Raw genomic sequence first — 23,089 nt, forward strand, 5'->3', positions numbered from 1 at the left:
CGGGGACAGGAGGGAAGCGGGGAAAGGAGGGGAGCGGGGAAGGGAGGGAAGCGGGGAAAGGAGGGGAGCGGGGACGGGAGGGGAGCAGAGAAAGGAGGGGAGTGGGGACGGGAGGGGTGCGGGACGGGAGGGGAGCGGGGACAGGAGGGAAGCGGGGAAAGGAGGGGAGCGGGGAAGGGAGGGGAGCTGGGAAAGGACGGGAGTGGGGACGGGAGGGGAGCAGGGAAAGGAGGGGAGTGGGGACGGGAGGGGAGCAGGGAAAGGAGGGGAGTGGGGACGGGAGGGGAGGGGAGCGGGGAGGGTTGCAGGGAAAGGAGGGGAGTGGGGACGGGAGGGGAGCAGGGAAAGGAGGGGAGTGGGGACGGGAGGGGAGCAGGGAAAGGAGGGGAGTGGGGACGGGAGGGGAGCAGGGAAAGGAGGGGAGTGGGGACGGGAGGGGAGCGGGGACTGGATGGAAGCATGGAAAGGAGGGGAGTGGGGACCGGAGGGGAGCGGGGAAAGGAGGGGAGTGGGGACAGGAGGGGAGCGGGGACTGGATGGAAGCAGGGATAGGAGGGAAGCGGGCAAACGAGGGGAGCGGGGAAGGGAGGGGAGCGGGGACGGGAGGGGAGCGGAGACAGGAGGGAAGCGGGCAAAGGAGGGGAGCGGGGAAGGGAGGGGAGCGGGGAAGGGAGGGGAGCGGGGACGGGAGGGGAGCGGGGACAGGAGGGAAGCGGGCAAAGGAGGGGAGCGGGGAAGGGAGGGGAGCGGGGAAGGGAGGGGAGCGGGGACGGGAGGGGAGCGGAGACAGGAGGGAAGCGGGGAAAGGAGGGGAGCGGGGACAGGAAGGGAGCGGAGACAGGAGGGAAGCGGGGAAAGGAGGGGAGCGGGTACGGGAGGGGAGCGGGGACAGGAGGGAAGCGGGTAAAGGAGGGGAGCGGGGACGGGAGGGGAGCGGAGACAGGAGGGAAGCGGGGAAAGGAGGGGAGCGGGGACGGGAGGGGAGTGGGGACAGAAGGGAAGCAGGGAAAGGAGGGGAGCGGGGACGGGAGGGGAGCGGGGACAGGAGGGAAGCGGGGAAAGGAGGGGAGCGGGGAAGGGAGGGGAGCGGGGATGGGAGGGGAGCGGGGACAGGAAGGGAGCGGAGACAGGAGGGAAGCGGGGACGGGAGGGGAGCAGGAACGGGAGGGGAGCGGGGAAAGGAGGGGAGCGGGGACGGGAGGGGAGCGGGGACAGGAAGGGAGTGGAGACAGGAGGGAAGCGGGGAAAGGAGGGGAGCGGGGACAGGAGGGGAGTGGAGAAAGGAGGGGAGCGGGTACAGGAGGGGTGCGGGGACAGGAGGGGAGCGGGGAGGGGAGCGGGGAAAGGAGGGGAGCGGGTACAGGAGGGGAGCGGGTACAGGAGGGGAGCGGGGAAAGGAGGGGAGCGGGAACGGGAGGGGAGAGGGGACGGGAGGGGAGCGGGGACGGGAGGAGACTGGGGAAAGGAGGGGAGCGGGGAAAGGAGGGGAGCGGGGACAGGAGGGGAGCGGGTACAGGAGGGGAGCGGGGAGGGGAGCGGGGACGGGAGGGGAGCGGGGAGGGGAGGGGAGCGGGGAGGGTAGCAGGGTAAGGAGGGGAGCGGGGAAAGTAGGGGAGCGGGTACAGGAGGGGAGCGGGGAGGGGAGTGGGGACAGGAGGGGAGTGGAGAAAGGAGGGGAGCGGGTACAGGAGGGGAGCGGGGAAAGGAGGGGAGCGGGTACAGGAAGGAAGCGGGGAAAGGAGGGGAGCGGGAACGGGAGGGGAGAGGGGACGGGAGGGGAGCGGGGACGGGAGGAGACTGGGGATGGGAGGGGAGCGGGGAAAGGAGTGGAGCAGGGACGGGAGGGGAGCGGGGACAGGAGGGAAGCAGGGAAAGGAGGGGAGCGGGGACGGGAGGGAAGCGGGGAAAGGAAGGGAGCGGGGACGGGAGGGGAGCGGGGACGGGAGGGGAGCGGAGACAGGAGGGAAGCGGGGAAAGGAGGGGAGCGGGGATGGGAGGGGAGTGGGGACAGGAGGGAAGCAGGGAAAGGAGGGGAGCGGGGACAGGAGGGGAGCGGGGACAGGAGGGAAGCGGGGAAAGGAGGGGAGCGGGGAAGGGAGGGGAGCGGGGGCGGTAGGGGAGCGGGGACGGGAAGGGAAGCAGGAACGGGAGGGGAGCGGGGAAAGGAAGGGAGCGGGGACGGGAGGGGAGCAGGAACGGGAGGGGAGCGGGGAAAGGAAGGGAGCTGGGAAAGGAGGGGAGCGGGGACGGGAGGGGAGCGGGGACAGGAAGGGAGTGGAGACAGGAGGGAAGCGGGGAAAGGAGGGGAGCGGGGACGGGAGGGGAGCGCGGAAGGGAGGGGAGCGGGGACGGGAGGGGAGCGGGGAAAGGAAGGGAGTGGGGAAAGGAGGGGAGCGGGGACGGGAGGGGAGCGGGGACAGGAAGGGAGTGGAGACAGGAGGGAAGCGGGGAAAGGAGGGGAGCGGGGACGGGAGGGGAGCGCGGAAGGGAGGGGAGCGGGGACGGGAGGGGAGCGGGGATGGGAGGGGAGCGGGGACAGGAGGGGAGCGGTGAGGGGAGCGGGGAAAGGAGGGGAGCGGGTACAGGAGGGGAGCGGGGAGGGGAGCGGGGAAAGGAGGGGAGCGGGTACAGGAGTGGAGCGGGGAAAGGAGGGGAGCGGGGAGGGGAGCGGGGACGGGAGGGGAGCGGGGACAGGAGGGGAGCGGGTACAGGAGGGGAGCGGGGAGGGGAGCGGGGACGGGAGGGGAGCGGGGAGGGGAGGGGAGCGGGTACAGGAGGGGAGCGGGGAAAGGAGGGGAGCGGGGAGGGGAGCGGGGAAAGGAGGGGAGCGGGGACAGGAGGGGAGCGGGTACAGGAGGGGAGCGGGGAAAGGAGGGGAGCGGGGAGGGGAGCGGGGAAAGGAGGGGAGCGGGGACAGGAGGGGAGCGGGTACAGGAGGGGAGCGGGGAGGGGAGCGGGGACGGGAGGGGAGCGGGGAGGGGAGGGGAGCGGGGAGGGTAGCAGGGAAAGGAGGGGAGCGGGGAAAGTAGGGGAGCGGGTACAGGAGGGGAACGGGGAGGGGAGTGGGGACGGGAGGGGAGTGGGGACGGGAGGGGAGCGGGGACAGGAGGGGAGTGGAGAAAGGAGGGGAGCGGGTACAGGAAGGAAACGGGGAAAGGAGGGGAGCGGGAACGGGAGGGGAGAGGGGACGGGAGGGGAGCGGGGACGGGAAGGAAGCGGGGAAAGGAGGGGAGCGGGAACGGGAGGGGAGAGGGGACGGGAGGGGAGCGGGGACGGGAGGAGACCGGGGATGGGAGGGGAGCGGGGAAAGGAGTGGAGCAGGGACGGGAGGGGAGACTGGACAGGAGGGGAGCGGAGACGGGAGGGGAGCGGGGACAGGAGGGAAGCGGGGAAAGGAGGGGAGCGGGGAAGGGAGGGGAGCGGGGACGGGAGGGGAGCGGAGACAGGAGGGAAGCGGGGAAAGGAGGGGAGCGGGGAAGGGAGGGGAGCGGGGACAGGAGGGAAGCGGGGAAAGGAGGGGAGCGGGGACAGGAGGGGGGTAGGAACGGGAGGGGAGCGGGGAAAGGAAGGGAGCGGGGAAAGGAGGGGAGCGGGTACGGGAGGGGAGCGGGGACAGGAAGGGAGTGGAGACAGGAGGGAAGCGGGGAAAGGAGGGGAGCGGGGACGGGAGGGGAGCGGGGAAGGGAGGGGAGCGGGGACGGGAGGGGAGCGGGGATGGGAGGGGAGCGGGGACAGGAGGGGAGTGGGGACAGGAAGGGAGTGGAGACAGGAGGGAAGTGGGGAAAGGAGGGGAGCGGGGACGGGAGGGGAGCGGGGAAGGGAGGGGAGCGGGGACGGGAGGGGAGCGGGGATGGGAGGGGAGCGGGGACAGGAGGGGAGTGGAGGAAGGAGGGGAGCGGGTACAGGAGGGGTGCGGGGACAGGAGGGGAGCGGGGAGGGGAGCGGGGAAAGGAGGGGAGCGGGTACAGGAGGGGAGCGGGGAGGGGAGCGGGGAAAGGAGGGGAGCGGGTACAGGAGGGGAGCGGGGAAAGGAGGCGAGCGGGGACAGGAGGGGAGCGGGTACAGGAGGGGAGCGGGGAGGGGAGCGGGGACGGGAGGGGAGCGGGGAGGGGAGGGGAGCGGGGAGGGTAGCAGGGAAAGGAGGGGAGCGGGGAAAGTAGGGGAGCTGGTACAGGTGGGGAACGGGGAGGGGAGTGGGGACGGGAGGGGAGTGGGGACGGGAGGGGAGCGGGGACAGGAGGGGAGTGGAGAAAGGAGGGGAGCGGGTACAGGAGGGGAGCGGGGAAAGGAAGGGAGCGGGTACAGGAAGGAAACGGGGAAAGGAGGGGAGCGGGAACGGGAGGGAAGCAGGGAAAGGAGGGGAGCGGGGAAGGGAGGGGAGCGGGGACGGGAGGGGAGCGGGGACTGGAGGGAAGCGGGGAAAGGAGGGGAGCGGGGAAGGGAGGGGAGCGGAGACGGGAGGGGAGCGGGGACAGGAAGGGAGCGGAGACAGGAGGGAAGCGGGGAAAGGAGGGGAGCGGGGACGGGAGGGGAGCAGGAACGGGAGGGGAGCGGGGAAAGGAAGGGAGCGGGGAAAGGAGGGGAGCGGGTACGGGAGGGGAGCGGGGACAGGAAGGGAGCGGGGAAGGGAGGGGAGCGGGGACGGGAGGGGAGCGGGGATGGGAGGGGAGCGGGGACAGGAGGGGAGTGGAGGAAGGAGGGGAGCGGGTACAGGAGGGGTGCGGGGACAGGAGGGGAGCGGGGAAGGGAGGGGAGCGGTGACGGGAGGGGAGCGGAGACAGGAGGGAAGCGGGGAAAGGAGGGGAGCGGGGACGGGAGGGGAGTGGGGACAGGAGGGAAGCAGGGAAAGGAGGGGAGCGGGGACGGGAGGGGAGCGGGGACAGGAGGGAAGCGGGGAAAGGAGGGGAGCGGGGAAGGGAGGGGAGCGGAGACGGGAGGGGAGCGGGGACAGGAAGGGAGCGGAGACAGGAGGGAAGCGGGGAAAGGAGGGGAGCGGGGACGGGAGGGGAGCAGGAACGGGAGGGGAGCGGGGAAAGGAAGGGAGCGGGGAAAGGAGGGGAGCGGGTACGGGAGGGGAGCGGGGACAGGAAGGGAGCGGGGAAGGGAGGGGAGCGGGGACGGGAGGGGAGCGGGGATGGGAGGGGTGCGGGGACAGGAGGGGAGTGGAGGAAGGAGGGGAGCGGGTACAGGAGGGGTGCGGGGACAGGAGGGGAGCGGGGAAGGGAGGGGAGCGGGGACGGGAGGGGAGCGGAGAAAGGAGGAGAGCGGGTACAGGAGGGGAGCGGTGAAAGGAGGGGAGCGGGTACAGGAGGGGAGCGGTGAAAGGAGGGGAGCGGGGACAGGAGGGGAGTGGAGGAAGGAGTGGAGCGGGTACAGGAGGGGTGCGGGGACAGGAGGGGAGCGGGGAGGGGAGCGGGGAAAGGAGGGGAGCGGGTACAGGAGGGGAGCGGGGAGGGGAGCGGGGAAAGGAGGGGAGCGGGTACAGGAGGGGAGCGGGGAAAGGAGGGGAGCGGGGACAGGAGGGGAGCGGGTACAGGAGGGGAGCGGGGACGGGAGGGGAGCGGGTAGGGGAGGGGAGCGGGGAGGGTAGCAGGGAAAGGAGGGGAGCGGGGAAAGTAGGGGAGCGGGTACAGGAGGGGAACGGGGAGGGGAGTGGGGACGGGAGGGGAGTGGGGACGGGAGGGGAGCGGAGAAAGGAGGAGAGCGGGTACAGGAGGGGAGCGGTGAAAGGAGGGGAGCGGGTACAGGAGGGGAGCGGTGAAAGGAGGGGAGCGGGTACAGGAGGGGAGCGGGTACAGGAGGGGAGCGGGGAGGGGAGCAGGGACGGGAGGGGAGCGGGGACAGGAGGGGAGTGGAGAAAGGAGGGGAGCGGGTTCAGGAAGGAAGCGGGGAAAGGTGGGGAGCGGGAACGGGAGGGGAGAGGGGACGGGAGGGGAGCGGGGACGGGAAGGAAGCGGGGAAAGGAGGGGAGCGGGAACGGGAGGGGAGAGGGGACGGGAGGAGACCGGGGATGGGAGGGGAGCGGGGAAAGGAGTGGAGCAGGGACGGGAGGGGAGAGTGGACAGGAGGGGAGCGGAGACGGGAGGGGAGCGGGGACAGGAGGGGAGCGGGGAAAGGAGGGGATCGTGGACAGGATGGGAGCAGGGAACGGAGGGGAGCCGGGACAGGAGGGGAGCGGGAAATGGAGGGGAGCGGGGACGGGAGGGGAGCGGGGAAAGGAGGGGAGCGGGGAAAGGAGGGGAGCGGGGACGGGAGGGGAGTGCGGACAGGAGCGGAGTGGGGAAAGGAGGGGAGCGGGGACGAGAGGGGAGTGCGGACAGGAGGGGAGTGGGGAAAGGAGGGGAGCGGGGACAGGAGGGGAGTGGGGAATGCAGGGGAGTGGGGACGGGAGGGGAGCGGGGAAATGAGGGGAGTGGGGAGGGGAGGGAAGCGGGGAAAGGAGGGGAGCGGGGAGGGGAGTGGGGAAAGGAGGGGAGCGGGGACGGGAGGGGAGCGGGGAAAGGAAGGGAGTGGGGTGCCATGAGCAGAGGGGATCTCCTCCCTGCCTTTCTGCTCTTAAACTTGATACACAAAAGTGAATTCACTCTGTGATCCTCCCATGATTGCCACATTTGCTTCCCCTCTCCCGGCGCCCTTCCCGGGCACCCCTCCCACCCTCCTCCACTCCTGGTTCCACTCCCTCCCAAGCAGCGATTGGGAGTGGGGAAGAGAAGTGGTGATTGAGGAGGGAGTGGGGAACGGAAGTTGCGATTGAGGAGGGAGTGGGGATAAGAAGTGACGATTGAGGAGGGAGTGGGGAAGAGAAGTGACGATTGAGGAGGGAGTGGGGAAGAAAAGTGACGATTGAGGAGGGAGTGGGGATGAGAAGTGACGATTGAGGAGGGAGTGGGGATGAAAAGTGACGATTGAGGAGGGAGTGGGGATGAGAAGTGACGATTGAGGAGGGAGTGGGGAAGAAAAGTGACGATTGAGGAGGGAGTCGGGATGAGAAGTGACGATTGAGGAGGGAGTGGGGATGAGAAGTGACGATTGAGGAGGGAGTGGTTGATGAGAAGTGACGATTGAGGAGGGAGTGGGGATGAGAAGTGACGATTGAGGAGGGAGTGGGGATGAGAAGTGACCATTGAGGAGGGAGTGGTTGATGAGAAGTGACGATTGAGGAGGGAGTGGGGAAGAGAAGTGACGATTGAGGAGGGAGTGGGGAAGAGAAGTGACGATTGAGGAGGGAGTGGGGATGAGAAGTGACGATTGAGGAGGGAGTGGGGATGAGAAGTGACGATTGAGGAGGGAGTGGTTGATGAGAAGTGACGATTGAGGAGGGAGTGGGGAAGAGAAGTGACGATTGAGGAGGGAGTGGGGATGAGAAGTGACGATTGAGGAGGGAGTGGTTGATGAGAAGTGACGATTGAGGAGGGAGTGGGGATGAGAAGTGACGATTGAGGAGGGAGTGGGGATGAGAAGTGACGATTGAGGAGGGAGTGGGGATGAGAAGTGACCATTGAGGAGGGAGTGGTTGATGAGAAGTGACGATTGAGGAGGGAGTGGGGAAGAGAAGTGACGATTGAGGAGGGAGTGGGGAAGAGAAGTGACGATTGAGGAGGGAGTGGGGATGAGAAGTGACGATTGAGGAGGGAGTGGGGATGAGAAGTGACGATTGAGGAGGGAGTGGTTGATGAGAAGTGACGATTGAGGAGGGAGTGGGGAAGAGAAGTGACGATTGAGGAGGGAGTGGGGATGAGAAGTGACGATTGAGGAGGGAGTGGTTGATGAGAAGTGACGATTGAGGAGGGAGTGGGGATGAGAAGTGACGATTGAGGAGGGAGTGGGGATGAGAAGTGACGATTGAGGAGGGAGTGGGGATGAGAAGTGACGATTGAGGAGGGAGTGGTTGATGAGAAGTGACGATTGAGGAGGGAGTGGGGAAGAGAAGTGACGATTGAGGAGGGAGTGGGGATGAGAAGTGACGATTGAGGAGGGAGTGGTTGATGAGAAGTGACGATTGAGGAGGGAGTGGGGATGAGAAGTGACGATTGAGGAGGGAGTGGGGATGAGAAGTGACGATTCAGGAGGGAGTGGTTGATGAGAAGTGACGATTGAGGAGGGAGTGGGGATGAGAAGTGACGATTGAGGAGGGAGTGGGGATGAGAAGTGATGATTGAGGAGGGAGTGGTTGATGAGAAGTGACGATTGAGGAGGGAGTGGGGATGAGAAGTGACGATTGAGGAGGGAGTGGTTGATGAGAAGTGACGATTGAGGAGGGAGTGGGGATGAAAATGACGATTGAGGAGGGAGTGGGGAAGAGAAGTGACGATTGAGGAGGGAGTGGGGATGAGAAGTGACGATTGAGGAGGGAGTGGTTGATGAGAAGTGACGATTGAGGAGGGAGTGGGGATGAGAAGTGACGATTGAGGAGGGAGTGGGGATGAGAAGTGACGATTGAGGAGGGAGTGGTTGATGAGAAGTGACGATTGAGGAGGGAGTGGGGAAGAGAAGTGACGATTGAGGAGGGAGTGGGGATGAGAAGTGACGATTGAGGAGGGAGTGGTTGATGAGAAGTGACGATTGAGGAGGGAGTGGGGATGAGAAGTGACGATTGAGGAGGGAGTGGGGAAGAGAAGTGACGATTGAGGAGGGAGTGGGGAAGAGAAGTGACGATTGAGGAGGGAGTGGGGATGAGAAGTGACGATTGAGGAGGGAGTGGGGATGAGAAGTGACGATTGAGGAGGGAGTGGTTGATGAGAAGTGACGATTGAGGAGGGAGTGGGGAAGAGAAGTGACGATTGAGGAGGGAGTGGGGATGAGAAGTGACGATTGAGGAGGGAGTGGTTGATGAGAAGTGATGATTGAGGAGGGAGTGGTTGATGAGAAGTGACGATTGAGGAGGGAGTGGGGATGAGAAGTGATGATTGAGGAGGGAGTGGTTGATGAGAAGTGACGATTGAGGAGGGAGTGGGGATGAAAATGACGATTGAGGAGGGAGTGGGGATGAGAAGTGATGATTGAGGAGGGAGTGGGGATGAGAAGTGACGATTGAGGAGGGAGTGGGGATGAGAAGTGACGATTGAGGAGGGAGTGGGGATGAGAAGTGACGATTGAGGAGGGAGTGGGGATGAAAATGACGATTGAGGAGGGAGTGGGGATGAGAAGTGATGATTGAGGAGGGAGTGGGGATGAGAAGTGACGATTGAGGAGGGAGTGGGGATGAGAAGTGACGATTGAGGAGGGAGTGGGGATGAGAAGTGACGATTGAGGAGGGAGTGGGGAAGAAAAGTGACGATTGAGGAGGGAGTGGGGATGAGAAGTGACGATTGAGGAGGGAGTGGTTGATGAGAAGTGACGATTGAGGAGGGAGTGGGGATGAGAAGTGACGATTGAGGAGGGAGTGGGGATGAGAAGTGACGATTGAGGAGGGAGTGGGGATGAGAAGTGACGATTGCGGATGGAATAGGGAAGAGAAGTGACGATTGAGGAGGGAGTGGTTGATGAGAAGTGACGATTGAGGAGGGAGTGGGGATGAAAATGACGATTGAGGAGGGAGTGGGGATGAGAAGTGACGATTGAGGAGGGAGTGGGGATGAGAAGTGACGATTGAGGAGGGAGTGGGGATGAGGAGTGGGGATGAGAAGTGACGATTGAGGAGGGAGTGGGGATGAGAAGTGAGGATTGAGGAGGGAGTGGGGAAGAAAAGTGACGATTGAGGAGGGAGTGGGGATGAGAAGTGACGATTGAGGAGGGAGTGGGGATGAGAAGTGACGATTGAGGAGGGAGTGGGGATGAAAATGACGATTGAGGAGGGAGTGGGGATGAGAAGTGACGATTGAGGAGGGAGTGGTTGATGAGAAGTGATGATTGAGGAGGGAGTGGGGATGAGAAGTGACGATTGAGGAGGGAGTGGGGATGAGAAGTGACGATTGAGGAGGGAGTGGGGATGCAAATGACGATTGAGGAGGGAGTGGGGATGAGAAGTGACGATTGAGGAGGGAATGGTTGATGAGAAGTGACGATTGAGGAGGGAGTGGGGATGAGAAGTGACGATTGAGGAGGGAGTGGGGATGAGAAGTGACGATTGAGGAGGGAGTGGGGATGAGAAGTGATGATTGAGGAGGGAGTGGTTGATGAGAAGTGACGATTGCGGATGGAATAGGGAAGAGAAGTGACGATTGAGGAGGGAGTGGTTGATGAGAAGTGACGATTGAGGAGGGAGTGGGGATGAAAATGACGATTGAGGAGGGAGTGGGGATGAGAAGTGACGATTGAGGAGGGAGTGGGGATGAGAAGTGACGATTGCGGATGGAATAGGAAAGAGAAGTGACGATTGAGGAGGGAGTGGTTGATGAGAAGTGACGATTGAGGAGGGAGTGGGGATGAGAAGTGACGATTGAGGAGGGAGTGGGGAAGAAAAGTGACGATTGCGGATGGAATAGGGAAGAGAAGTGACGATTGAGGAGGGAGTGGTTGATGAGAAGTGACGACTGAGGAGGGAGTGGGGATGAGAAGTGACGATTGAGGAGGGAGTGGTTGATGAGAATTGGCGATTGAGGAGGGAGTGGGGAAGAAAAGTGACGATTGAGGAGGGAGTGGGGATGAGAAGTGACGATTGAGGAGGGAGTGGGGATGAAAATGACGATTGAGGAGGGAGTGGGGATGAGAAGTGACGATTGAGGAGGGAGTGGGGATGAGAAGTGACGATTGAGGAGGGAGTGGGGATGAGAAGTGACGATTGAGGAGGGAGTGGGGATGAGAAGTGAGGATTGAGGAGGGAGTGGGGATGAAAAGTGACGATTGAGGAGGGAGTGGGGATGAGAAGTGACGATTGAGGAGGGAGTGGGGATGAGAAGTGACGATTGAGGAGGGAGTGGGGATGAAAATGACGATTGAGGAGGGAGTGGGGATGAGAAGTGACGATTGAGGAGGGAGTGGTTGATGAGAAGTGACGATTGAGGAGGGAGTGGGGATGACAAGTGACGATTGAGGAGGGAGTGGGGATGAGAAGTGACGATTGAGGAGGGAGTGGGGATGAGAAGTGACGATTGAGGAGGGAGTGGGGATGAGAAGTGACGATTGAGGAGGGAGTGGTTGATGAGAAGTGACGATTGAGGAGGGAGTGGGGATGAGAAGTGACGATTGAGGAGGGAGTGGGGATGAGAAGTGACGATTGAGGAGGGAGTGGGGAAGAAAAGTGACGATTGAGGAGGGAGTGGGGATGAGAAGTGACGATTGAGGAGGGAGTGGTTGATGAGAAGTGACGATTGAGGAGGGAGTGGGGATGAAAATGACGATTGAGGAGGGAGTGGGGATGAGAAGTGACGATTGAGGAGGGAGTGGGGATGAGAAGTGACGATTGAGGAGGGAGTGGGGATGAGAAGTGACGATTGAGGAGGGAGTGGTTGATGAGAAGTGACGATTGAGGAGGGAGTGGTTGATGAGAAGTGACGATTGAGGAGGGAGTGGGGAAGAAAAGTGACGATTGAGGAGGGAGTGGGGATGAGAAGTGACGATTGAGGAGGGAGTGGGGAAGAGGTGTGACGATTGAGGAGGGAGTGGGGATGAGAAGTGACGATTGAGGAGGGAGTGGGGATGAGAAGTGATGATTGAGGAGGGAGTGGTTGATGAGAAGTGACGATTGAGGAGGGAGTGGGGATGAAAATGACGATTGAGGAGGGAGTGGGGATGAGAAGTGACGATTGAGGAGGGAGTGGGGATGAGAAGTGACGATTGAGGAGGGAGTGGGGATGAGAAGTGACGATTGAGGAGGGAGTGGGGATGAAAATGACGATTGAGGAGGGAGTGGGGATGAGAAGTGACGATTGAGGAGGGAGTGGTTGATGAGAAGTGACGATTGAGGAGGGAGTGGGGAAGAGAAGTGACGATTGAGGAGGGAGTGGGGAAGAGAAGTGACGATTGAGGAGGGAGTGGGGATGAGAAGTGACGATTGAGGAGGGAGTGGGGAAGAAAAGTGACGATTGAGGAGGGAGTGGGGATGAGAAGTGACGATTGAGGAGGGAGTGGGGAAGAGAAGTGACGATTGAGGAGGGAGTGGGGATGAGAAGTGACGATTGAGGAGGGAGTGGGGAAGAGAAGTGACGATTGAGGAGGGAGTGGGGATGAGAATTGACGATTGAGGAGGGAGTGGGGATGAGAAGTGACGATTGCGGATGGAATAGTGAAGAGAAGTGACGATTGAGGAGGGAGTGGGGATGAGAAGTGACGATTGAGGAGGGAGTGGGGATGAGAAGTGACGATTGAGGAGGGAGTGGTTAAGAAAAGTGACGATTGAGGAGGGAGTGGGGATGAGAAGTGACGATTGAGGAGGGAGTGGGGATGAGAAGTGACGATTGAGGAGGGAGTGGGGAAGAAAAGTGACGATTGAGGAGGGAGTGGTTGATGAGAAGTGACGATTGAGGAGGGAGTGGGGATGAAAATGACGATTGAGGAGGGAGTGGGGATGAGAAGTGCCGATTGAGGAGGGAGTGGTTGGTGAGAAGTGACGATTGAGGAGGGAGTGGGGATGACAAGTGACGATTGAGGAGGGAGTGGGGTGAGAAGTGATGATTGAGGAGGGAGTGGGGATGAGAAGTGATGATTGAGGAGGGAGTGGGGATGAGAAGTGACGATTGAGAAGGGAGTGGGGATGAGAAGTGACGATTGAGGAGGGAGTGGTTGATGAGAAGTGACGATTGAGGAGGGAGTGGGGATGAGAAGTGACGATTGAGGAGGGAGTGGGGAAGAAAAGTGACGATTGAGGAGGGAGTGGGGATGAGAAGTGACGATTGAGGAGGGAGTGGGGATGAGAAGTGACGATTGAGGAGGGAGTGGGGATGAGAAGTGACGATTGAGGAGGGAGTGGGGAAGAAAACTGACGATTGAGGAGGGAGTGGGGATGAGAAGTGACGATTGAGGAGGGAGTGGTTGATGAGAAGTGACGATTGAGGAGGGAGTGGGGATGAGGATTGACAATTGAGGAGGGAGTGGTTGATGAGAAGTGAAGATTGAGGAGGGAGTGGCGAAGAAAAGTGGCGATTGAGGAGGGAGTGGGGATGAGAAGTGACGATTGAGGAGGGAGTGGGGATGAGAAGTGACGATTGAGGAGGGAGTGGGGATGAGAAGTGACGATTGAGGAGGGAGTGGGGATGAGAAGTGACGATTGAGGAGGGAGTGGGGATGAGAAGTGACGATTGAGGAGGGAGTGGGGATGAGAAATGACGATTGAGGAGGGAGTGGGGATGAGAAGTGACGATTGAGGAGGGAGTGGGGATGAGAAGTGACGATTGAGGAGGGAGTGGGGATGAGAAGTGACGATTGTTTCTCATCCAACACCACAGGTTATCTGGTAATTTATATCATTGCTGTTTTTGAGAGCTTACTGTGTGCAACTTAGTTCTGATGAAAGGTCACAGACCTGAAACATTAACTCTGCTTCTCTCCCAACAGATGCTGCCAGACCTGCTGAGTATTTCCAGCACTTTTTTTTTTTGTTTCACACTGGCTAACCTGCAAGCTAAATTTACTGTCAGACAAAATTCATACAGAAGCAAACTAAATCAGTAGACTCAGTAACATAACGTGTAGGTTTCACTATTTCATTAAACACTTTCCTGAAACCAAACAGTAAAGCATCTTGAAATTCTTAAAGCCCTTTATCCTATATTTAAACCCAATCTTGCATTAATAAAGCTGTCGGGTGGCCCTGGTTCAACTGTTTGAAGCAGTGATAAACTGTATTGTTGAAATAAATATTCCTGAATCAGGGTGTTCCTCAGCTCAAGAACGGAGCTTTCATTACAGTCAAATAATTTTGAGAAAAACCCAAACACTCCTCATTAACTGTACAACCAATATTAATCATTCCTGTTGCCAAACTGGAAAGTGATCCAGTATGTTTTTTACAAGTCCAAAGCCACAGGGCAGTTTGTCTGAGATGACGGTCCTTTTACTTACTGTAGCTGCACAGCCAAAGGGCGTCTTAAAAAGATCATGCTGATGGCAAAACACCCACATTAAAATGAAAACGGATGAGAAAAATCCTTTAAAAGATAGCCCTGCTTCTGAGACTCCCTCCTGAGACCACCAGCGCTCATGGTGAAACTCCTCGAAATCTAGTCAACAAAATGGGTCAAACAGCCGTGGTCAAAAACCACACCTGATTACTTCTTACACATTAGCTGTGACACTCATCTGCCTCTTACCTATTGCCACGATTGGTGTTATGACTGGCACTGCCAAAGGCAGGATGAACAGATAGATATAACGTGGGAAGAAGGGGAGCTTCCAGGTGCTGGAGTCACCCAATCCCATGACGTTGGTGTAGGCATGATGCAGCTTCACGTGCTGATAGATTCCCTTCTCTGCTGTGAAGGATCCAAAAACCTGTGAAAGGTTGACATCTGTAAACATTCCCATCTCCGTGTGTGTCACAGTTTCACTTTTATCAAGATAATTTTACTGAGCCTTTGGCGATTGAGTGAACAGGAAATCAGACGCTTTGTTAAATAGGCACTGGTCCGTTGCCGCTTGCTTCACCCTCTTTCTGAAGACCATAGACAGCCCCTGGTCAGCCTGGAACACAACTTCAAATTAAACCCTGAGAGGAAGACAAGGGACAAGGGGTCACACATTGAGAGTAGGACCTGAGGTCACTGGGTCAAACCCTGAGAGTAGGACAAGGGTCACTGGGACAAATAGGTAAATGACAAATTTAGAATCAAAATATCAGGAATGACACAGAGATTAAACTACACACTGCCCATAGCAGAGAGTAAACTCAACTATAGATCTACATAGTGAACTTCTGACCTCAGGTCATATATTGGGAGGAAAAACCAGATTGCGGGTCACCCAGCCCATGCAGGTCATCCAGTCTAGGCAGGTCATCCAGTCTAGGCAGGTCACCCAACACAGGCAGGTCACCCAGTCCAGGCAGGTCACCCAGTCCACGTAGGTCACCCAGTCCAGGCAGGTCACCCAGTCCACGTAGGTCACCCAGCCCAGGCAGGTCACCCAGCCCACGCAGGTCACCCAGTCCAGGCAGGTCACCCAGTCCACGTAGGTCACCCAGTCTCGGCAGGTCACCCAGTCCAGGCAGGTCACCCAGTCCACGTAGGTCACCCAGCCCAGGCAGGTCACCCAGCCCACGCAGGTCACCCAGTCCAGGCAGGTCACCCAGTCCACGTAGGTCACCCAGTCTCGGCAGGTCACCCAGTCTCGGCAGGTCACCCAGCCCACGCAGGTCACCCAGTCCACGCAGGTCACCTAGTCCACGCAGGTCACCTAGTCCACGCAGGTCACCCAGTCCAGGCAGGTCACCTAGTCCACGCAGGTCACCTAGTCCACGCAGGTCACCCAGTCTCGGCAGGTCACCCAGTCCACGCAGGTCACCCAGTCCAGGCAGGTCACCCAGTCTCGGCAGGTCATCCAGTCCAGGCAGGTCACCCAGTCCACGCAGGTCACCCAGTCCACGCAGGTCTCCCAGTCCAGGCAGGTCACCCAGTCTCGGCAGGTCATCCAGTCCAGGCAGGTCACCCAGTCCACGTAGGTCACCCAGTCTAGGCAGGTCACCCAGTCTCGGCAGGTCACGCACTCTACGCAGGTCACCCAGTCCAGGCAGGTCACCCAGTCTCGGCAGGTCACCCAGTCCACGTAGGTCACCCAGTCCAGGCAAGTCACCCAGTCTCGGCAGGTCACCCAGCCCAGGCAGGTCACCCAGTCCACGCAGGTCACCCAGTCTCGGCAGGTCACCCAGTCCAGGCAGGTCACCCAGTCCACGCAGGCCACCCAGTCCAGGCAGGTCACTCAGTCTGAACAGGTGCGGAGGGGCGTGGGCAGGGAGGAGTATCTCCTCGTCGGCTCCTGGACCTGGCCAAGCTGGCAATTCACAGGTCCAGGCTGTGGGCCGTTTGCGGGTTGGTCCTCCCTGATTGCCTGCCCCTCTTCCGTGGTTACGTTCGTTCCTGGGTGTCCCTGGAGAAGGAGCATGCGGTGTCCGCCGGTACGCTTGAGGCCTTCCGCGACCGGTGGGCACCGCAAGGACTGGAGTTCTTTGTCAACACCGAGAATGGCATTTTAATTTGCGTCTTTTGTTTATTTATTTGATTTTAATAAAGTTATTTAAAAAAAATATGTATATAAAGGGGGCCTGAGGAATAAAGGCCCCCTCGACATAAAAAAAACAACGGGGTGAGATTAAAAAAAAATGGAGTTAAAAAAAGAATTTTAAATAATTAAAAACAAAGGTCTGAACAGGTCACCCATACAGAGAATGGGAAAGTTGCCTGTTTGATCCAGGAATGGAATGAATGCAGTCAGAGTTTCTGCAGCAATGGCTTCTTGTTCCTCTCAGTGACCAGCAGATCCAGAGTCTGCCAAGGATCCGTCCTTGACCCCCACCCCACAATGCTCCTCATCTCCATTCATCCCTCAATGACACCAGCACAGACACTACCTGTCCAGCACTGCCCAGCCGCCTCGCTGTTGTCAGACTGCCGCTGTGACATTCGATCTCAGATTAACATGGATGACTGAAGCCACTGTCTGAAGCTTCATGCCAATGACTCCACTCCATTCTGCAGTCACCTGCTCGGGATCAGCCAGGCCACTCACAACTTGGCATCGTGTTTGACCCTGAACCCAACTTCAAACCCAGATCTGATCATCACCAGAGCCACCTCCTTCCACCCTGCCTATACTGCCTTTCCACTGGAACCCTTAGGCATGGCTTCATCACCTCCACACACAACTACTCCAACACCAGCTTCTCTTCCATTACCCTCCATAACCTCTGATGCCCGTAACCCATCCCACACTAAGTCCTGCTCCCCCATCACCCTACCCCTTGCCTCCTCACCGCCTCTCTACAACTGCCTTGAGGCTCATATTCCCTCCTGAACTCTCAGTTTCTCTGACTCCAGTCCTCAGTGCACCTGCCCCTCCCTTCACCCTGGCCCTAAACGCCCTCCCTAAGCCCCCTCTGTCTTTCCACCTCTCTCTCTCTCACTCTCTCTGGCGCCACCTTTTAAAACCCTTCTCAAACCCCAATTCCTAACAAAACCTTCCAACTCTCTCCCTTCCTTGCTTGTTGTTCAGTTCCCTCACTTGAGTTTATTTGTGCAGTGCTGTGGAGTTTTCTGCGATATGAAGTCCACAAGGAGGAATATTCCCAACCCTTATCCTGGATTGAGTGGAAACAGAGACAGAATGAAAACCACATACAACAGAAAGAGTATGAGCTTTCGGGAGAGGGGGAGAGGAGGAGGGGAGAGGGGATGTGAGTGGGAAGCAAGGGGAGAGAAGGGCAGTGGAAGGTGGTGAGGAGGTGAGGGGGTGGGGGAGGGAACACTGCCTCCAGTGAGGAGACAAACAACTTTGCTTTGAAACAAAGAATCATTTGAGAAAAGCCTCAGAGATCCAATGTCCTTTGAGACATTGACATTTGAGAATGTGCTGATGTCATGAAGCCGATCATTCACACAGACCTGGGCTGCTGGAACTGTTTCTCTGCTCCCTTTCTCTCTCTCTGTGGAATCATTCAGTCACACCCACATTCCAGCTTCTACTTCCTCCATTTCTCACACCCAATTTGGATGTTCTCCCCCTTCCCAATTTCTTGCTCCCTCCTCCCCTAAAGGTGACTGATTCCCACTGGGGTACAGTTTCTCTGCTGCGTCACCCACCCAGCCATTCATCTCTCGTATGGGCTGAAAGTTTGGGCAGGATATTGAACCGAAGAGGCATCAGAGTCAAGCCTGGTCTTGTCCACACACGTGGCAGTGAGCAGAAACAGGAATCCTGAACTGCATTTTCCTTCCTTAGCCCAGGGGTACTGGGTCCAATTATAGTTCCCTGGGAGAGACTGAAAATCAAATGTCTGGTGTGCTTTTCTTACAGACACTGTGGACAAATGGTGAGGTCACGGGCCAGCTCATTCTCAGCTCCCCACTCTCTGTTATTTTTCATTCGGTGTGAGACAATGCTCACTGATGGATAAGGTCACAGCCCAGTACAGAACTAGTCATCTCACAGCAGTGAGGAAGCTGGTTAAATTCTCAGTCTCCACTAATCACAGACAGGGCAGAAACTGCGGACAATGAAGTGTTCGGGAGTGGAGTCAGTGAGTCCTGCTGGAAAGGAAGAGGGTGTGTGTGTGTATACATGTGTGTGTGTGCACATGTGTGTGTACATGTGTGTGTATGTGTGTGCGTGTGTACATGTGTCTGTGTGTACATGTGCGTCCCTGTGTGTGTACGTGTGTGCGTGCGCGCATGTGTGTGCACATGTGTGTGTATGTGTGTGCGTGTGTACATGTGTCTGTGTGTACATGTGTGTCCGTGTGTGTGTACCTGTGTGTGTACGTGTGTGTACATGTGAGTGCACATGTGTGTGTGTGCATGTGTACATGTGTGTGTACATATATGTGTGTTGTATGCATGTGTGTTGTGTGTATGTGTGTGTGTCAATGTGTACATGCATGCCAGTGTGTACGTGTGTCAGTGTATACATGCGTGTCAGTGTGAATGTGCATGTATGTGTGTGTATACATGTGTGTGCATGTCGATATGTACATGTGTGTGCATAGAACATAAGAAATAAGAGCAAGAGTGGGCTATAAAGCCCATTGAACCTGCTCCGCCATTCAGTAAGATCATGGCTGATCATCCACATCAACTCTACCTTCCCACCCTATCCCCATATCCCATAATTCCCTTAGTGCCCCAAATATATCAACCTCTGATTTGAATATACTCATTGACTGAGCAGTCACAGCTCTCTGGGGTACAGCATTCCACAGATTCAGAACCCTTTTAGTGAAGACGTTTCTCCTAATCTCAGTCCTAAATGACCAACCCCTTATTTTGAGACTGTGATTCCTGGGGTACAAAAGCAAGGAAGTTACAATGAATCTTTATCAAACATTGATTCTGCCTCAACTGGACGATTGTGTCCAATTCTGGGCACCACACTTTAGGAAGGATGTGAAGGCTTTAGAGAGGTACAGAAAAGATTTACAAGAATGGTTCCTGGGATGAGGCATGTCAGTTATGTGGAGAGAGTGGAGAAGCTGGGGTTGTTCAAAATCATGAGAAGATGCAGAGAAACATTGGCGAGAGGGTTGACCACCAGAGGACACTGATTTAAGGTGATTGGCAAAAAAACCAATGTGGACATGAGGGAAAGATTTTTTACACAGCGAGTGGTTGGGATCTGAAATGCACTGCCAGAGAGTGTGGTGGAGGCAGATTCAATTAAGGCCTTCAAAAGGGAATTGGATAAGCACCTAAAGAGAAAAAAATTGCAGGGCTACAGGGAAAGGGCAGAGGAGTGGGACTGGCTAAGATGCAGAGAGCCAGCATGGACTCGATGCCTGAATGGCCTCCTTCTGTGCCGTAAGCACTCTATGATTCTAGTCCCAGACTCTCCAGCCAGTGAAACAATCTCTCAGCATCTACCCTGTCAAGTCCTCGAAGAATTTTAATGAGATCAACTCTGATTCTTCTAAACTCCAGGGAACAAAGGCCCATTCAACTGAATCTCTCCTTGTAAAGACAGCCCTCTGATCTCAGGAATCAGTCTCATGAACCTCTGGTGCACTCCCTCGAAGGTGAGAATTTCCTTCCTTCGGCAAGGAGACCAAAACTGTACACAGTATTCCTCATCAAGGTCCTAAAATTGCAACAAGACTTCCTTACAATTGTACTCCAGTCCTTTAACAACAAAGGCCAACATGCTATTTGCCTTCTTAATTGCTTGCTGTACCTGCATGTTAACTTACTTCTCGCACATAAGGACGCCCGGGTTCCTCTGAATATCAACAATTCCCAGATTTTCACCATGAAAAAAAAATTCTGCTTTACTTTTCTTACGATCAAAGTGAATAACTTCACACTTCCCCACATTATACTCCATCTGCCACCTTGTTGTTCACACACTTAAACCTGTCTATATCTCTTTGCAGCCTCTTGGAATCTTCCACACAGCTTACATTCCTATCTAAATATTATTGTCACCAAACTTGCATATATTACACTCAGTGCCCTAAACTAATACATTAATATAGATTGTAAATATCTGGGGCCCATGTACTGAGCCCTGCAGCACACTGCTAGTTACAACCTAACATCCCAAAAATGACCCATTTACCACGACTCTCTGTTTTCTGTCTGTTAACCAATCCTCAATCTGATGCAAATATATTATCCCAAATGTAATGAGCCGTAGTTTTGTGTAACAACCTTTCATCTGGCACATTACTGAATGACTTAAGCAAGTGCGTGCCCGCATGTGTGTCGGGTGAGCAGATGATCAGACTGAGCTATGACTCGTCCACTCTTTGAGAACACTGCTGATAGTCATTGACAGTATAGTCTTCATTCAGCATGCAGGAGTACAGTGTTCATACAGCCTATGATAGCAGAGGGTGCAGTAGCAGATTGTTTCATCGGTGTACGGTTCTATAGGTGAAGAGGGGCAGTCTATATTATCTGTCGGGTAGTATAGGGTGCAGGGGTTTTCTGTTTATTCTGTGTTCTGCAGTGCAGACTGCAGTAGGATAGTGTTTATTCCATTTAGGGTGGAATAGGGGGAAGTAGGTTAGTGTTTATTCTGTTTAGGGTAGTATAGGGTACAGTAGTACAGTGTTTATTCTGTTTAGGGTAGTATAGGGTACAGTAGTACAGTGTTTATTCTGTTTAGGGTAGTATAGGGTACAGTAGTACAGTGTTTATTCTGTTTAGGGTAGTATAGGGTACAGTAGTACAGTGTTTATTCTGTTTAGGGTAGTATAGGGTACAGTAGTATAGTGTTTATTCTGTTTAGCATAGTATAGGGTACAGTAGTACAGTGTTTATTCTGTTTAGGGTAGTATAGGGGACAGTAATACAGTGTTTATTCTGTTTAGCGCAGTATAGAGTACAGTAGTATAGTGTTTATTCTGTTTAGGGTAGTATAGGGTACAGTAGTACAGTGTTTATTCTGTTTAGGGTAGTATAGGGTACAGTAGTACAGTGTTTATTCTGTTTAGGGTAGTATAGGGTACAGTAGTACAGTGTTTATTCTGTTTAGGGTAGTATAGGGTACAGTAGTATAGTGTTTATTCTGTTTAGCATAGTATAGGGTACAGTAGTATAGTGTTTATTCTGTTTAGCGTAGTATAGGGTACAGTAGTATAGTGTTTATTCTGTTTAGGGTAGTATAGGGTACAGTAGTACAGTGTTTATTCTGTTTAGGGTAGGATAGGGTACAGTAGTATAGTGTTTATTCTGTTTAGGGTAGTATAGGGTACAGTAGTATAGTGTTTATTCTGTTTAGGGTAGTATAGGGTACAGTAGTACAGTGTTTATTCTGTTTAGGGTAGTATAGGGTACAGTAGTACAGTGTTTATTCTGTTCACGGTAGTATAGGGTACAGGAGTAAAATGTTTATTCTATTCAGGGTAGTATAGGGTACAGTAGTATAGTGTTTATTCTGTTTAGGGTAGTATAGGTTACAGTAGTATAGTGTTTATTCTGTTTAGGGTAGGATAGGGTACAGTCGTATAGTGTTTATTCTGTTTAGGGTAGTATAGGGTACAGTAGTATAATGTTTATTCTATTCAGGGTAGTATAGGGTACAGTAGTATAGTGTTTATTCTGTTTAGGGTAGTATAGGTTGCAGTAGTATAGTGTTTATTCAGCTTACGGTAGGATAGGGTACAGTCGGATAGTGTTTATTCTGTTTAGGGTAGTATAGGGTACAGTAGTATAGTGTTTATTCTGTATAGGGTAGTATAGGGTACAGTAGTATAGTGTTTATTCTGTTTACGGTAGAATAGGGTACAGTAGTATAGTGTTTATTCTGTTTAGGGTAGTATAGGGTACAGTAGTACAGTGTTTATTCTGTATACGGTAGTATAGGTTACAGTAGTATAGTGTTTATTCTGTTTAGGGTAGCATAGGGTACAGTAGTATAGTGTTTGTTCAGTTTACGGTAGTATAGGGAACAGTAGTATAGTGTTTATTCTGTTTAGGGTAGTAGAGGGTACAGTAGTATAGTGTTTATTCTGTTTAGGGTAGTATAGGTTGCAGTAGTATAGTGTTTATTCTGTTTAGGGTAGTATAGGTTGCAGTAGTATAGTGTTTATTCAGCTAACGGTAGGATAGGGTACAGTCGGATAGTGTTTATTCTGTTTAGGGTAGTATAGGGTACAGTAGTATAGTGTTTGTTCAGTTTACGGTAGTATAGGGTACAGTAGTATAGTGTTTATTCTGTTTAGGGTAGTATAGGTTACAGTAGTATAGTGTTTATTCTGTTTAGGGTAGTATAGGGTACAGTAGTATAGTGTTTATTCTGTTTACGTTAGTATAGGGTACAGTAGTATAGTGTTTATTCTGTTTAGGGTAGTATAGGTTACAGTAGTATAGTGTTTATTCAGCTTACGGTAGGATAGGGTACAGTCGTATAGTGTTTATTCTGTTTAGGGTAGTATAGGGTACAGTAGTATATTGTTTATTCTGTTTACGGTAGTATAGGGTACAGTAGTATAGTGTTTATTCTGTTTACGGTAGTATAGGCAACAGTAGTACAGTGTTTATTCTGTTTACGGTAGTATAGGGTACAGCAGTATGGTGTTTATTCTGTATACGGTAGTATACGTTACAGTAGTATAGTGTTTATTCTGTTTAGGGTAGTATAGGGTACAGTAGTATAGTGTTTGTTCAGTTTACGGTAGTATAGGGAACAGTAGTATAGTGTTTATTCTGTTTAGGGTAGTATAGGGTACTGTAGTATAGTGTTTATTCTGTTTAGGGTAGTATAGGGTACAGTAGTATAGTGTTTATTCTGTTTACGGTAGTATAGGGTACAGTAGTATAGTGTTTATTCTGTTTAGGGTAGTATAGGGTACAGTAGTGTAGTATTTATTCTGTTTAGGGTAGTACAGGTTACAGTCGTATAGTGTTTATTCTGTTTAGGGTAGTAGAGGGTACAGTAGTATAGTGTTTATTCTGTTTAGGGCAGTATAGGGTACAGTAGTATAGTGTTTATTCTGTTTAGGGTAGTATAGGGTACAGTAGTATAGTGTTTATTCTGTTTCGGGTAGTATAGGGTACAGTAGTATAGTGTT

General features: G+C 55.1%; 1 protein-coding gene across 2 annotated transcripts in view; it reads right to left on the bottom strand.

Moving 5' to 3' along the window:
• Positions 1 to 23,089, bottom strand: part of fads6 (fatty acid desaturase 6) — a 405,131-nt gene that overhangs the window by 15,492 nt on the left and 366,550 nt on the right. For both annotated transcript variants that reach the window (XM_068057825.1, XM_068057824.1), the window contains exon 3: positions 14,187 to 14,367. In XM_068057825.1, the coding sequence (XP_067913926.1) occupies positions 14,187 to 14,367 (181 nt within the window). The remainder of the gene's footprint in view (positions 1 to 14,186; positions 14,368 to 23,089) is intronic.

This window comes from Heterodontus francisci, chromosome 26 (assembly GCF_036365525.1).
Source record: "Heterodontus francisci isolate sHetFra1 chromosome 26, sHetFra1.hap1, whole genome shotgun sequence".
NCBI classification, from domain to species: domain Eukaryota; kingdom Metazoa; phylum Chordata; class Chondrichthyes; order Heterodontiformes; family Heterodontidae; genus Heterodontus; species Heterodontus francisci.